We start from the raw sequence: 13109 nt of genomic DNA, 5'->3' as shown, positions 1-13109 counted from the left end.
GTTGCTTCAGCAGTTGACATCTCTGTATAAAGTAGCTCAGCTTTCCAGCTTCAGTCATTAGTATGAATTCATTTTAAAAACTCCATTGAATGTTGTCATCCTGATATCTGCGGGCGGCCATCAAAAAGTACTATACCTTCACTTTTGTTCTGCGTTCACCAAGTTCCCGATTTGGACAGATTTTGGCAATATGGCCATGAGATGCAGGAGAGGCAGGCCATTCAGCCCATCCAGTCTACTCTGCCATTCAAAAGAAATCACAGCTTATCTGATAGCCCTCAACTCCACTTCCCAGCTTTATTCCCATAACCCTTGATTCCCTCATTGATGAGATTGTAAGATACATGAGCATAAAATTTTCAGAAAATCTCTGGAAGTGAACAGTCTAAACAAAAAAACTATAATTCTTACTGCAATTTAGTAACAAAATTGACAGTACCTGTAGGACCATGGTAGGATTTGCTGATGACAGTTTATCTACTATTGTGCTGTAGCAGTCCTGCATCATTGCTTGATCTTCATTAAAACAAGTTTTCTGTTCATCTTTGATACTGTCTTGAGATCCAGGAGGACTATTTTCTTCACACTCACCTCCAGATAGAGCTTCAGCCTGGATATTACTCAGCAGGGTAGGAATTGCAGATGACAGTTTGGCTCCTGAAGAAGAAATGTGACAAAATTTTTTTTTAGATGTGAAGGAACAAGATTAACTGGAAAGAAATTGAACTGACATAAGACAGTAACCTCGATTAGCCATTAAAAAGCAGCTCTCTCAGCATATGCTCAAATATTTGATACTAAGGGCTACTTAAAATTCATTTGGCACAATTGGAACCAGTTTTTTTAAAGTTATACATCATGGAAACGAACTTCGGTTGAACTCGTCCTTGCTGATCAGATTTCCTGAATTAATCGAGACCCATTTGCCATCATTTGGCCCATATCCCTCTAAACCCTTCCTATTCATATACCCATCCAGGTGCCTTTTAAATGCACCAGCCTCCACCACTTCCTCTGGCAGCTCGTTACATACACGCACCATCTTCTGCGTGAAAAAGTTGCCACTTTTAAATAGTTTCCCTCTCTAGTTTTAGACTCCCTACCCTGGGGGGAAAAAAACATTTGCTATTTACCCTACCCTCATCATCTTATAAACCTCTAAGGTCACTCCTTAGCCTCTGATGCTTCAGGGAAAATAGCTCCATGCTAATCAGTCTCCCCTTATAGCCAAACTCTCCAAGATCCTGGTAAATCTTTTCTTTCAAGTTGAACATCTTTCCTGTAATAGGGTTATCAGAACTGAATGCAGTGTTCCATGTCCTCTACAGTCACAACATGACCTCCCAACTCCTATAGTCAACTCGCTGACTGATATAGGCAAGCATACCAAATGCCTTCTTCACCACCCAATCTAGCTGTGACTCCACTTTCAAGAAACTAAATACCTACACCACAAGGTCTCTTTGCATGGCAACACAACCCCCAGACCCCACCACAAAATCTGCAAGGCCTGCCTGGATTTGTGGTAGTAAAATGCAATACCTTGTATTCACCCAAATTAAACTCCATCTGCCACTCATCAGCCCATTGGCCAAACTAATCAAGATCCCTTTGCAATCTTAGAGAACCACCTTCACTGTCCACTATACCACTAATTTTGAAGTAATCTGCAAACTTACTTACTATACCTCCTAAAATCAGACCCAAATCATTTATATAAATGGCATAAAGCAGTGAGGAGAAAGTGAGGTCTGCAGATGCTGGAGATCAGAGCTGGAAATGTGTTGCTGGAAAAGCGCAGCAGGTCAGGCAGCATCCAGGGAACAGGAGAATCGACGTTTCGGGCATAAGCCCTTCTTCAGGAATGGGGAAAGACGTGAACCAAGCAGTGAACCAAGCACCAATCTTTGCAGCACACCACTGGTCGCAAGCCTCCAGTCTGAAAAACAACCTTCTCCCACCATCCTCTGTCTCCTACTTTCGAGCCAATTTTGTATCCAAATGGCTACACCCCCCCCCCGGATTCCTTGTGATCTAACCTTGCTAACCAGGCTACCATGCAGAATCTTGTCGAACACCTTGTTGAAGTCCATACAGACAACATCCACCACTCTGCCTTCACCAATCTTGTGACTTCTTCAAAAAAAAACCCAATCGTTAGTTAGCGAGACATGATTTCCCACGCACAAAGCCAAGTTGACTATCCCTAATCAGTTCTTGCCTTTCCAAATATGTAAATCCTGTCCCTCCGAATTCCCTTCAACAACCTACCCACAACTGATGTCAGGCTCACTGGTCTATAGTCTCCTAGCTTTTCCTTACCACCTTTAAATTGTGGCACCATGTTAGCCAACTTCCAGTCTTCCGGTACCTCACCTGCGGCTATCAACAATGCAAATATCTCAGCAAGGAGTCCATCACTAGGCAATCACTTCCCTAGCTTCCCATAAAGTTCTAAAGTACACCTGATCAAGGCCTGGGGATTAATCCACCTTTCTGCATTTTAAGATGTCCAGAAACACCTTCTTTGCAATATTGACACTTTTCAAGATTTCACTATTTATTTCTCCAAGTCCTCAAGCTTTCATATCGGTCTCCAAGTAAATACTAACATGGAGTACTTTAGTATCTCAACCATCTCCTGCAGTTCCACACAAAGATGGCCTTGTTGATCTTTGAAGGGTCCTATTCTCTCCAGAGTTGCTCTTTTGCCCTTAATGTATTTGTAGAACCTCTCTAGATTCTCTTTAACCCTGTGTGTCAAAGCTATGTCCCCTTTTTGCCCTCTTGATTTCCAAGTATACTCCTACTACCTTTACACACTTTTCGTGATACACTTGATCCCAGCTGTACACCTGACAAATGCTCCTTTTTCTTGACCAAAGCTTCAATTTCTCCAATCATCCAGTATTCCCTATACCTACCAGCCTTACCCTTCAGCCTAACAGGAATTTACAATCTCTGGACCCTTGTTACCTTATTTTTGAAGGCCTCCCACTTTCCAACTGCCCCTTTACCTGCAGATAGCCTCATCCAATCAATTTTTGAACATTCTAGCCTAATACTGTCAAAATTGGCCTTAGTCCAACTTTTAACTTTTAGTTAAGACCTATCCTTTTCCATAACTGTTTTAAAAATAATAGAATTATGGTCCCTGGCCCCAAACTGCTCCCTCACTGATAACTCTCATGCTCAAAGTATTTCATACTGGTGTAGAAGTGAAAGGACATTTATCTATTAGTTAGTAGGCAACTGGCTTGCATCATTCTCGTGGCATTCTACATACTCAAGAGAGAAGGAAAAATGAGCGAAAATGGAATATTTCTGGAATATTTGTAAAGCAAAACAGAAGGACATTACAAGTGTTCCACCTTTAATAATGTACAGAAACATGATTTCAATGCATTTTTCTCAGTTAGAGTAACAAAGTTATTTCTGTTTGAATACGTATTCATTAAAGTCAGTTATAATTTTACTAGTGGTCTTGCTAACAGTGGGTTAATATCTAGACAGAAATGTTAATTACCAGAGGACTGGGATTCACCACTGAGTGATATTGAGCCAACAATAGCAGGATACAGGATAAGATGAGGAGAATCCTGAGCTACACGACACAGCAAATTGCATATGCTCTGGCGTACATAAACCTCAGGGTGATTCAAGCGCGAGAACAGTTGTGGAATAATACCTGAAACAAAGACCAGACTAAATATAAACATTCTTTGCAAAGACATGGAGACAATATAAAGCTCAATTATTGTGTTACAAAGTCATCAGTAAAAATAACATACAAAAATAATTACAATCAGCAATTTTGTACTCTGTTCTACTGACAACTGAATAAATAATTTCTTGCTTTATTATCCAACAGACACAAAGCTGAATGACTGCCTAAAGCTACAGCATTATTGAAGCGGTAGGCATTGCCTGTTCTGATATGATTTTGCACAGTTTCTCTCATTTCCAGGACCACCATTCTATTGAATGTTTTTCAAAAAAATAAACAAAATGTAGTGACATCTTAAAGCTAAGACAAGCCTCGTGCACAAGACATCTGTTCATTCAGTTGCTACAGATACATGGAAACTATAGGGATATGTTTGATATTGAATACCACTTCAACAGTGGCCATTTCCTCAACTGAGTGCAAGACAGAATTATGCACTTAGTGAAGCCTCTAGGATTCACTTCAACCAGAAACTTGGAGAATTTATCATATCGCACAGTGATTAACTTTTGCTGAAACCTGATGCTTTTTGCTAATCATCAGAGGGCCTTATGACTGTGTGAAATTTCATCACGTTTCAGCTCAAGAGGAACTCTGCATATATTTTGAACACAATTACTTATAAGCTTTATATTACTTTTAAATTCTCACAAGAAACTTTAAGTTTCTAAAGTTTTTACTGCATAACGTGTTTGTTCACTGAATCCAAAGGGATTTTCCAAATAAATGGCAAATAGATTGGGGGGAGGCGGTTGCAGCCACTGCTTTCTTTGGATCGGTAACTTTAGAATAATTTCCTGTTACTGGTTTATAAACTATCTGTTTACAGAATCAGATTGCTTCATAACAAACTGAGGCAGAAATGCAGTCCAAGACTCTTCTGAACTGTAGTGAAAGACATTGAAAGGATCTGGGTCCAATATGTTAGAGTTTCCAAGCGCACTACAGGTATTTTATAGGAAGCATGCTCCAAGACCATTACTTCTCAGGAGGTCACCTAGTTAAAGTTGAGAGACACCAGTCTCATGAAACCCTACAAGTCACAATTATTGGTTCTTGTCATACAAGCCTCCTTTCAGGCTATTCATTTCACCCCATTAACAAACCTTTCTATTCTTCTCTCCCTCAAATTTATCTGCAGATTAACAGCAATCTTGGTTTGTTCAATATATCATTTCAGCTGTATGATACTAATCCTTTGCTATAAATTCTGCGTCTTATGCTGCTCCACAGCTAACTGATGAAGGAGCAGCACTCTGAAAGCTTGTGCTTCCAAATAAACCTGTTGGACTATAGCCTGGTGTTATGCAATTTTTAAACTTTGTTCACCCCAATCCAATACCAGCACCTCCACAAATTTATAAAATCCTGTCTAAATAACATTTACACTGGCTGCAATTATTCTTCATGATGGCAATATTGTAAATTCTTGATGTCACAAGGAATTAAGGGCTACGGGTAGAATGCGGGTAAGTGGAGTTGAAATGCCCATCAGCCATGATTGAATGGCGCAGTGGACTCGATGGGCCGAATGGCCTTACTGCCGCTCCTATGTCTTATGGTCTAATATTCATGTTCTAACGACATGCCAAATTTCCGACATCACTTCTCTCTTCTTATAGAAAAGGCCCTGAAGTCTATTCAACATTTTCTCAAACATGGGTCAGGTGAATTGGCCACGCTAAATTGCCCGTAGTGTTAGGTTAAAGGGGTAAATGTAGGGGTATGGGTGGGTTGCGCTTCGGCGGGTCGGTGTGGACTTGTTGGGCCGAAGGGCCTGTTTCCACACTGTAAGTAATCTAATCTAATCTAATCTAATAATCTCTAGGTGCTGGTTCCTTCAGAACACAGAAACCAGAACTGTGTACACTATGGTGTGTCCAAGGTTTCAGATATGTTTAACAGAGCAGAAAAGTAGCGCTTTTGTCCCTCAAAATGTGACGTGCTTTTTCGAAATAACATTGGATAGTTCTGGTGAGTTATGCAAATTTATTTGCTCCTCCACCCTATTCAAGTAGCACCTGAATACTTCTCTTCCTACTTAAATTCACCTTCACTAAAATTAGTTAATTACAAATTCTCCAGGTTTATTAATACTTTTGTATGTTGATGCCTCTCACACAGTATTACAATAACCTTCAACTCGTAGCTGTAAATTCTTCAAGCAAATCAGAACAGTACCAAGAACTAGAGTCAATGTGGAATCTTTAAACTGTCACTTTGATAAGATATCACTCTAAAGTTTTACTTTGCTCTTGCATCACTTCCATTTATAACGAGGTTGCCCAAATATTGACCTCACTTCAATCTGCTTTCATGTAGGCTATTAACAAAGTTTGGCATCAGTGATGTGAGGCGACTTATCATTTCCAGTTCATACTTGCCTCTCCATGGAGCTGTGGGAGTGGTAGCTAGACCATGCTCTAAGCCCTCTCTGAGCTCACCAGCATGTTTTACTAATAATCTTAGCAACCTCAGAGTAGCCATCACAATGACATCATCATTACTTTGCTTGGGGGGAGTATTATTAAGCATCACCTTGGGATCTTCATCCACATGGACCTGCAAATGTAACAATATACAGTGTAAAAATTCAACTCCTTTTACAAATTTACTTTCCAAAACGAATGGGTTAAAATGTTAAACAGGCAAATAGATTAAATTACCTTACATTTTGCAAAATAATTTTGAATGTAGGAAATATTCTAAAGATTTAATGTTGATGGGGCTACAGGAGAAATGAAGATAGACAAAGGAACTTTATAACCCTGATACAATGCTTTTTAAACAAATAGCAATTTCAAATGCAAAATAAACCCATATTTGTTCATCAATAATATCCAATCAACAGCATGTTTTTAATCGATATATATGTTCTCACCACTCTCACCAAACAGATTTAATCCACAAACATTAATTTTAAATTGCACAAAGATTGTTTTCTCTTTTGTTAACACATCTTATTATCACTAGTATTTTCTACTGTTTGCTGCTCTCAAAGTGGTGTTCTCTACATTAGGGAGAGCAGCACAGACTGGGTGACCACTTTGCGGAACACTCACATTCTGTTTGTAAAAATTACCCCGAGCTTCCTGTTGCCTGCCACTTCAACATCCCACCCTATCTGTGGCCAACATTTGTCTCACTGAGTAAGGCTCAGTGCAAAAGAACACCACCTCGTTTTCAGTTGGGGACCATTCAGAACTCCATATCGATAACTAATATTTGCAAAGGACAGACTATGACCAGAACCAATAAGAGACAATCTAATCACTGTCACTTGAAATTCAATGGTGTTACTGTCACTGAGTCCCCCACAAATATCCTGGGACTCACCATTGACCAGAAACTCAAGTGAACTCACTACATATAGAAAATGGCTACAAGAGCAAGTCAGATACTAGGAATACTGCAGCAAATGTCAACTCCCCAAAGCCTGTCCATCATCTACAAGGCACAAGTCAGGAGTGTGATGGAATACTCCCCACTTGCCTGGATAGGTGAAGCTCCAACAACACTCAAGAAACTTGACATCATCTAGGACAAAGCAACCCCCGCTTGATTGGCACCACATCCACAAACATCCGGCACTGACATTCCTTCCAAACACACAACCAAGGGCAGCTGCTAAGTGGGAAAACCACCCCCTGCAAGTTTCCCTCCAAGTCACTTACCATCCTGACTTGGAAATATATTACCACTCCCTCACTGTCGCTGGGACAAAATTTTAATATTCCCTCCCTAATGGTATTGAGAGCCAACCCATAGCACATGGACCTGCAGCTGTTCAGGAAGGCAGCTCACCACCACCTTCTCCCAGACAAATCAAGGACAGGCAATAAATGCTGGCCCAGCCAGCGATGCCCACGTCCCACAAATGAATTTTAAAAATTCAATAATTTTTCAGCATGAATACCTATATCCTTTAGCCACCCCCATACTCCAGGCACTGTCTTGACATGGCTGCTTTCAGTATAGCCAATCCATTTTCACCTGCTCATGGTCCCCATTATCAGCTTTTCTTCATCCCTGGCTTATTATCAACCATTCCTTTGTCACCCAAGTTTCTTTCTGTGGCCTTCATCTCCACCCATTCTGTTCACGCCTTTCTACCAGATGCCACCCAAAGCCCTGTCTTCAGCATATCTACCACCTTTTCCAAGAAACTATCGGTTCTGAAGAAGGGTCACTGGGCTCTACTTTCTCTCCACAGATGTTGCCAGACTGGAGTTATTTGTTTTAGTTTCAAGTATTTTGAGACACTTTCCTCCAAAGCATTTCACCATAAATAGATGAACTTTCGCAATTAAAAAAAAACATTTTTTTAAATTTTATGAGCATCAGGTTCCAACAGAAATGTGGATCAGTAGGAAAAAAGTCAACTGTGTACAGATCACCAGTCACCTCAGCTCTAATCCACTATCTGTGGACATCCAGTCCCGGGTCAATAATTCATTGATGATGATTTGTGAAATTCTTTGAAGTGATCAATACAAATGATTTTCCCTTTCAGAGTAGGCATTGGATGATTTTCAGAAAATGTGAATCCTGAACAAAAGGGTTTTGATCTAACAAATTTTCCTTTCGAAAAAACAAATCTGGGTACGGTTTTCAGGTCAGCAACAAGCATTTACATATCAAGTTTGATTCCATGATATACTCCAAGAGATATTTTGCCTGAAGGACTTTAGGTAATTTTGGCTCCCTCAATTGTCTGGAAGCAGTCAACTTGAACTCTACATCCATTGAAATCGCAACTGCTACCAAAATCATTGGCCACCCACTGCTCGAAAGAAAAACAACAATTAACAGTGATGCCTTTCAACATCTCCTGGAATGACCAAACCCTTCCTTTCAGCCAGTATGAGCCACTCTGCAAAGTCAGCGTTGTTAAAATGAATGCTACAGTATCTTGTCCAGCAATGATCCCAGTGTAAACATTCCTTCACCAGTATAATTCCAAGGCTCACCACTGCCATCAATCTCTGTGATACTAGGTGACTTTCCAGAAAAGTGGATTGTATCCAGAACTACAGGTAATTAAATTATGTTACTATAATGTAGGGGAGGTGGTGGCATAATGGTAACATCACTGGAATAGTAAACCCAGATGCCCAGGTGAATGAAATGAGTTCAGTACCGTTACAGTGGCTGGTTAAATCTGAATTTGGTTAATAAATCTGGAACATAAAGCTTAATTGTGATGACGACCACGTTAACTATCATTGACTGTTGTAAAACCCATTTTGCTCACTAATGTCCTTCAAAAAACAAATCTCCTCCCCTCACTCGTTTGTGTCCAGAGAAAATTCCAGACTCACGATAATATGGTTGATTCTTTACTGTGCTCTAAAAAGGCCCACCAAGAGTAATGAGGGATGATCAGTAAATTCTTGCCAGAGATGCTGAAATCTCTAAGGCAGAAATTAAATATTCAATTTTCCGGTGGGTTTCACAAATTTAAGAGTTGCTCATGGATCCCGGAAGTCTCAGATCTTTTGGATGGTTGCTGTCTGGTAGTTTCTCCATTCTGAATCCAGGTCCCAATATCCCAGTATTACAGGGAATATAGTCAGACTTAGAAAATCCAACCAACAGGCAAACCCTAAAGCAAGTTCAATGTTTTTCTCTGAAAAGGACAACATTAAAAAGTGCTGGGGAGAAATTATTCAAAATCACTTGCTGCATTTAATCAGGAATCTTCTTTATCTTTGCCTTTTGATAACTCAAATACTCCCAGAGTACGAGCTATACATACGTACAGTTCTCATCATCACACTACCAATTGGATGCAGATGCTTTGGAGAGGATACACGAACGGTTTAGCAGGATGCTGCCCAGTACGGGGGATTTTAGCAATGAAGAAAGGTGTTTTGACTGGAACGTAGGAAGCTGAGGGGCGACCTAATGGAAGTTCCTAAGATTGTGAATGGCATAGATAGAGTGGAAAGTATGAGGCCTTTTCCTAGGGTGGAGGGTCAATTACTAGGGGACACAGGTTCAAGGGGCAGGTGGCAAGAAAAGGAAGAGGAAGGCGGAGGTTGGATAGTAGAAGAGGAAAGAGGAGGAGTTTAAACCAGATGTGTGAGCGAAATTTTTTCACACTAAGGGTGGTGTATACCTGCAATGCATTGCCTCAGGTGGTGGTGGAAGCAGACACAATAGCAGTGTTAAAGCAGCATGGACAGGAAGGGAATTGAGGGATATGGATCCTGCAAGTGAAGACAGTTTCAATATGGAAGAGCAAAATGTGGAAGCGCAGGCTTGGAGGGCTGAAAGACATGCTCCTGTGTTGTACTGTTCTTTGTTTAAGGTCATGTTCTTATTTCTCAAATGCTATTGATCACCTGCATGTCTATTAAAAAAACGTTCTACAACAGATGACATTTAGAAATAACCATAAGGTAAACCTATTCAAACATTGTGGCTAACTGTTGAGTTTCTTACAGTTGGATCCAAGACGGAAGAAATATTGGAACCTACTCAGTCAAGCTGCAGCTAGTGGTGACAAACATCCTTGAGTGTTGAGCTTCACTGAGAACTCCAGCACCTGTACTTATTAGGCGATCAGCGTCAGAGTAGGGAAGACATACAACAACTTTACAAGATGCGGGTGAGACCACTGTGAGCAGTTTTGGTCCCTTATTGAAGGGAAGATATAATCATTGAAAGCAGTTCATAGGAGGCTCACTATGATTCCTGGTATGGAGGGATTGTCTTATGGGCAAAGTTGAATAGACTGAATCTCTACTCACTGGACTTTAGAAGAACGAGAGGTAATCTCATTGAAACAAATCAAACTCTTAAGGGTCTTTAAAGGGTCAATGCTGAGATGATATTTCCCCTCATGGGAAAGTCCAGCTGGACCTGTGACCATAGTCTCAGAATAAAGGGATGCCTATTACAGACTGAGGTGAAGAGGAACTTCTTCTCATGAACGGCTGAGTGGCTTTGGAAGTCCTTGCCACAGAGAGCTGTGGGGCAGAGATCATTAGGGAAGGGAAATCAAGGGAAAGGAGAAGAAAATGGAAAAGATGAATGTCAGATTAGCCAGATCCTACTGAGTGGCAAAGTAGGCTCATGGAGGCAAACAGCCTATTCTGGCTCCTCTTTATGATTTTACTTCCACAAGTACACAGGTTGAAAGATACAAACATTCCTGTAGATCTCCCACAGCATTTTTGATCCACTACTTCACGGTACGGTTTCCGGGCTAGTAATATCAAGCTACACAAAAATGTCATTACATGACAGATGCTCAGGAGCATAACAAACCAGACACAGTAATGAATCAGGGATAACTGGACAGGCTAAAAATACATTCCTCAGATGACCAAAGGATTCACCTAAGGAAATGCTGGTTTGGTTAGATTGTCAGTTAAAAAAAAAGTCACCAAGATATCAGAAATCATATCAATCACAACAGCAATATGTAAGGGTTACAATGTCTACATTTTTTCAGGGTCAACCTAAAAATCACAGTTTCCAATAAAAGCTCCAACCTCTGAGCCTTTCTTGCAAACCCCAGAAGTAGACGGTGGCATGGTGGCTCAGAGGTTAGCACTGCTGCCTCACAGCACCAGGGTCCCAGGTCCAATTCCAGCCTCAGGTGACTGTCTGTGTGGAGTTTACACATTCTCCCCCCGTGTCTGTGTGGGTTTCCTCCCACAGTCCAAAAATGTGCAGGTTAGGTGAACTGGCCATTCTAAATTGCCCATAGTGTTAGGCACATTAGTCAGAGGGAAATGGGTCTGGATGGGTTACTCTTCGGAGTGTCGGTGTGGACTCGGGGTGAAGGGCCTGTTTCCACACTGTAGGGAATTTAATGGAATCTAATCTAGACAATGTCTTTCACCAGTGAGCACAAAGCTCCTCCTAGAGTTTCTGTTTTAAAAATCAGACTTTAAATGAAAACCTAGCAAGACGTTACATTGGCACAAAACTCCAAAAGGTTTTCATTTAAAAAAGCAAATGCAGTACCAAATTGATCAAGCAAAACTGTCAAACTGATTGCAGTAGGCAATTCAAATAAATCTCATCATTTGGACTATTCAATGCCCCGTAGGTATCCCATTTCTCCTCCTCTCGAAAGTGTAAGACCAACTTGCACAATGAGTAATTTGGTTACTAACCTGACCTGCATTCAGTTTAAGGAAAGTGAAGTATGCCTTGCAAGAGAGTTTATAAAGGTTGAATATCCTATCTACAACTTTTCTCCACACTTCAATTAGTCCTTCCACGACACACTCGTCCTGGTCACCAAGCCAAGGGCAATTAGTCATCAACTGACGCCAAATAACCTCCACCATGTCATCTTCTTCATCATCATTTATCTGCAAGGCCAAGTCTTCATCCTGAGAACAAATTTTACAAAAGGTGAAGCTAAAATTAAATTTAAGCTCTGATTCAATTCAAATTAAGAGCAGGAAAATAGAGTTACTTGTTTTATAATTATGAGAAAATACAAATTTAAAGAAATTACTTTTTCCAAGTAACGGTTTGTACTCAGTTGTTCACTATACAACTTAGATAATGATCTTTCAGCATAAAGAAAATTGAAGCCATTTAACCACAAATGGCCAACACAAATGCGGAGAGAGTTCTCAGTGTGACTTGACTGGAAACATTCACTCTGATTTCCCTCCAGATGCTGCCAGACCTGCTGAATTCTTCCAACAATTTCCGTTTTTGAACATGAAGGGAAGTGGATGTAGGTTTGCTCGCTGAGCTGGAAAGTTCATTTTCAGACGTTTCGTCACCATGCTAGGTAACATCTTCAGTAGCCTCTGGACGAATATATGTTTGGGTTGGTGATGAAATTTTCTGTTCTTTTTCTCAGGGGGTGGTAGATGGGGTCTAACTCGATATGTTTGTTGATAGCGTTCCAGTTGGAATGCCATGCTTCTAGGAATTCTCGTGCATGTCGCTGTTTGGGTTGTCCTCGGATGGATGTGTTTTCCCAGTCAAAGTGGTGTCCTTCCTTATCTGTATGTAAGGATACTAGTGAAAGAGGGTCATGCCGTTTTGTGGCTAGTTGGTGTTCATGTATCTTGGTGGCTAGCCTTTTGCCTGTTTGTCCAATGTAGTGTTTGTTACAGTTCTTGCACGCTATACCATGAACAATCAGGCAGAAACCTGGCCACCAGGATACATGAACATCAACTAGCCACAAAAAGACATGACCCTCTCTCACTAGTACCCTTACATACAGACAAGGAAGGACACCACTTTGACTGGGACAACACATCCATCATAGTACAAGCCAAACAGTCACGCACGAGAATTCCTAGTAGCACGGCATTCCAACCGGAACGCTATCAACACACACATTGATTTGGACCCCATTTACCACTCCCTGAGAAAAGAACAGAAAATGACATCA

General features: G+C 40.8%; 1 protein-coding gene across 1 annotated transcript in view; it reads right to left on the bottom strand.

Annotated features, from left to right (window-relative positions):
• smg1 (SMG1 nonsense mediated mRNA decay associated PI3K related kinase) overlaps positions 1 to 13109 on the bottom strand; it is a 170740-nt gene that overhangs the window by 57505 nt on the left and 100126 nt on the right. The window contains exons 34-37 of the mRNA XM_087997587.1: positions 11860 to 12081; positions 6112 to 6289; positions 3527 to 3688; positions 440 to 657 (exon numbers count right to left, since the gene is read on the bottom strand). Of these exons, the coding sequence (XP_087853713.1) occupies positions 440 to 657; positions 3527 to 3688; positions 6112 to 6289; positions 11860 to 12081 (780 nt within the window). The remainder of the gene's footprint in view (positions 1 to 439; positions 658 to 3526; positions 3689 to 6111; positions 6290 to 11859; positions 12082 to 13109) is intronic.

Source organism: Chiloscyllium plagiosum, unplaced genomic scaffold, assembly GCF_037043375.1.
Source record: "Chiloscyllium plagiosum isolate Xiang-an unplaced genomic scaffold, Cpla_swu_hap1 HiC_scaffold_20, whole genome shotgun sequence".
Taxonomy (NCBI): Eukaryota; Metazoa; Chordata; class Chondrichthyes; order Orectolobiformes; family Hemiscylliidae; genus Chiloscyllium; species Chiloscyllium plagiosum.
The sequence above is the reverse complement of the archived record's forward strand: the minus strand, read 5'-3'. Positions and strand labels throughout refer to the sequence as shown.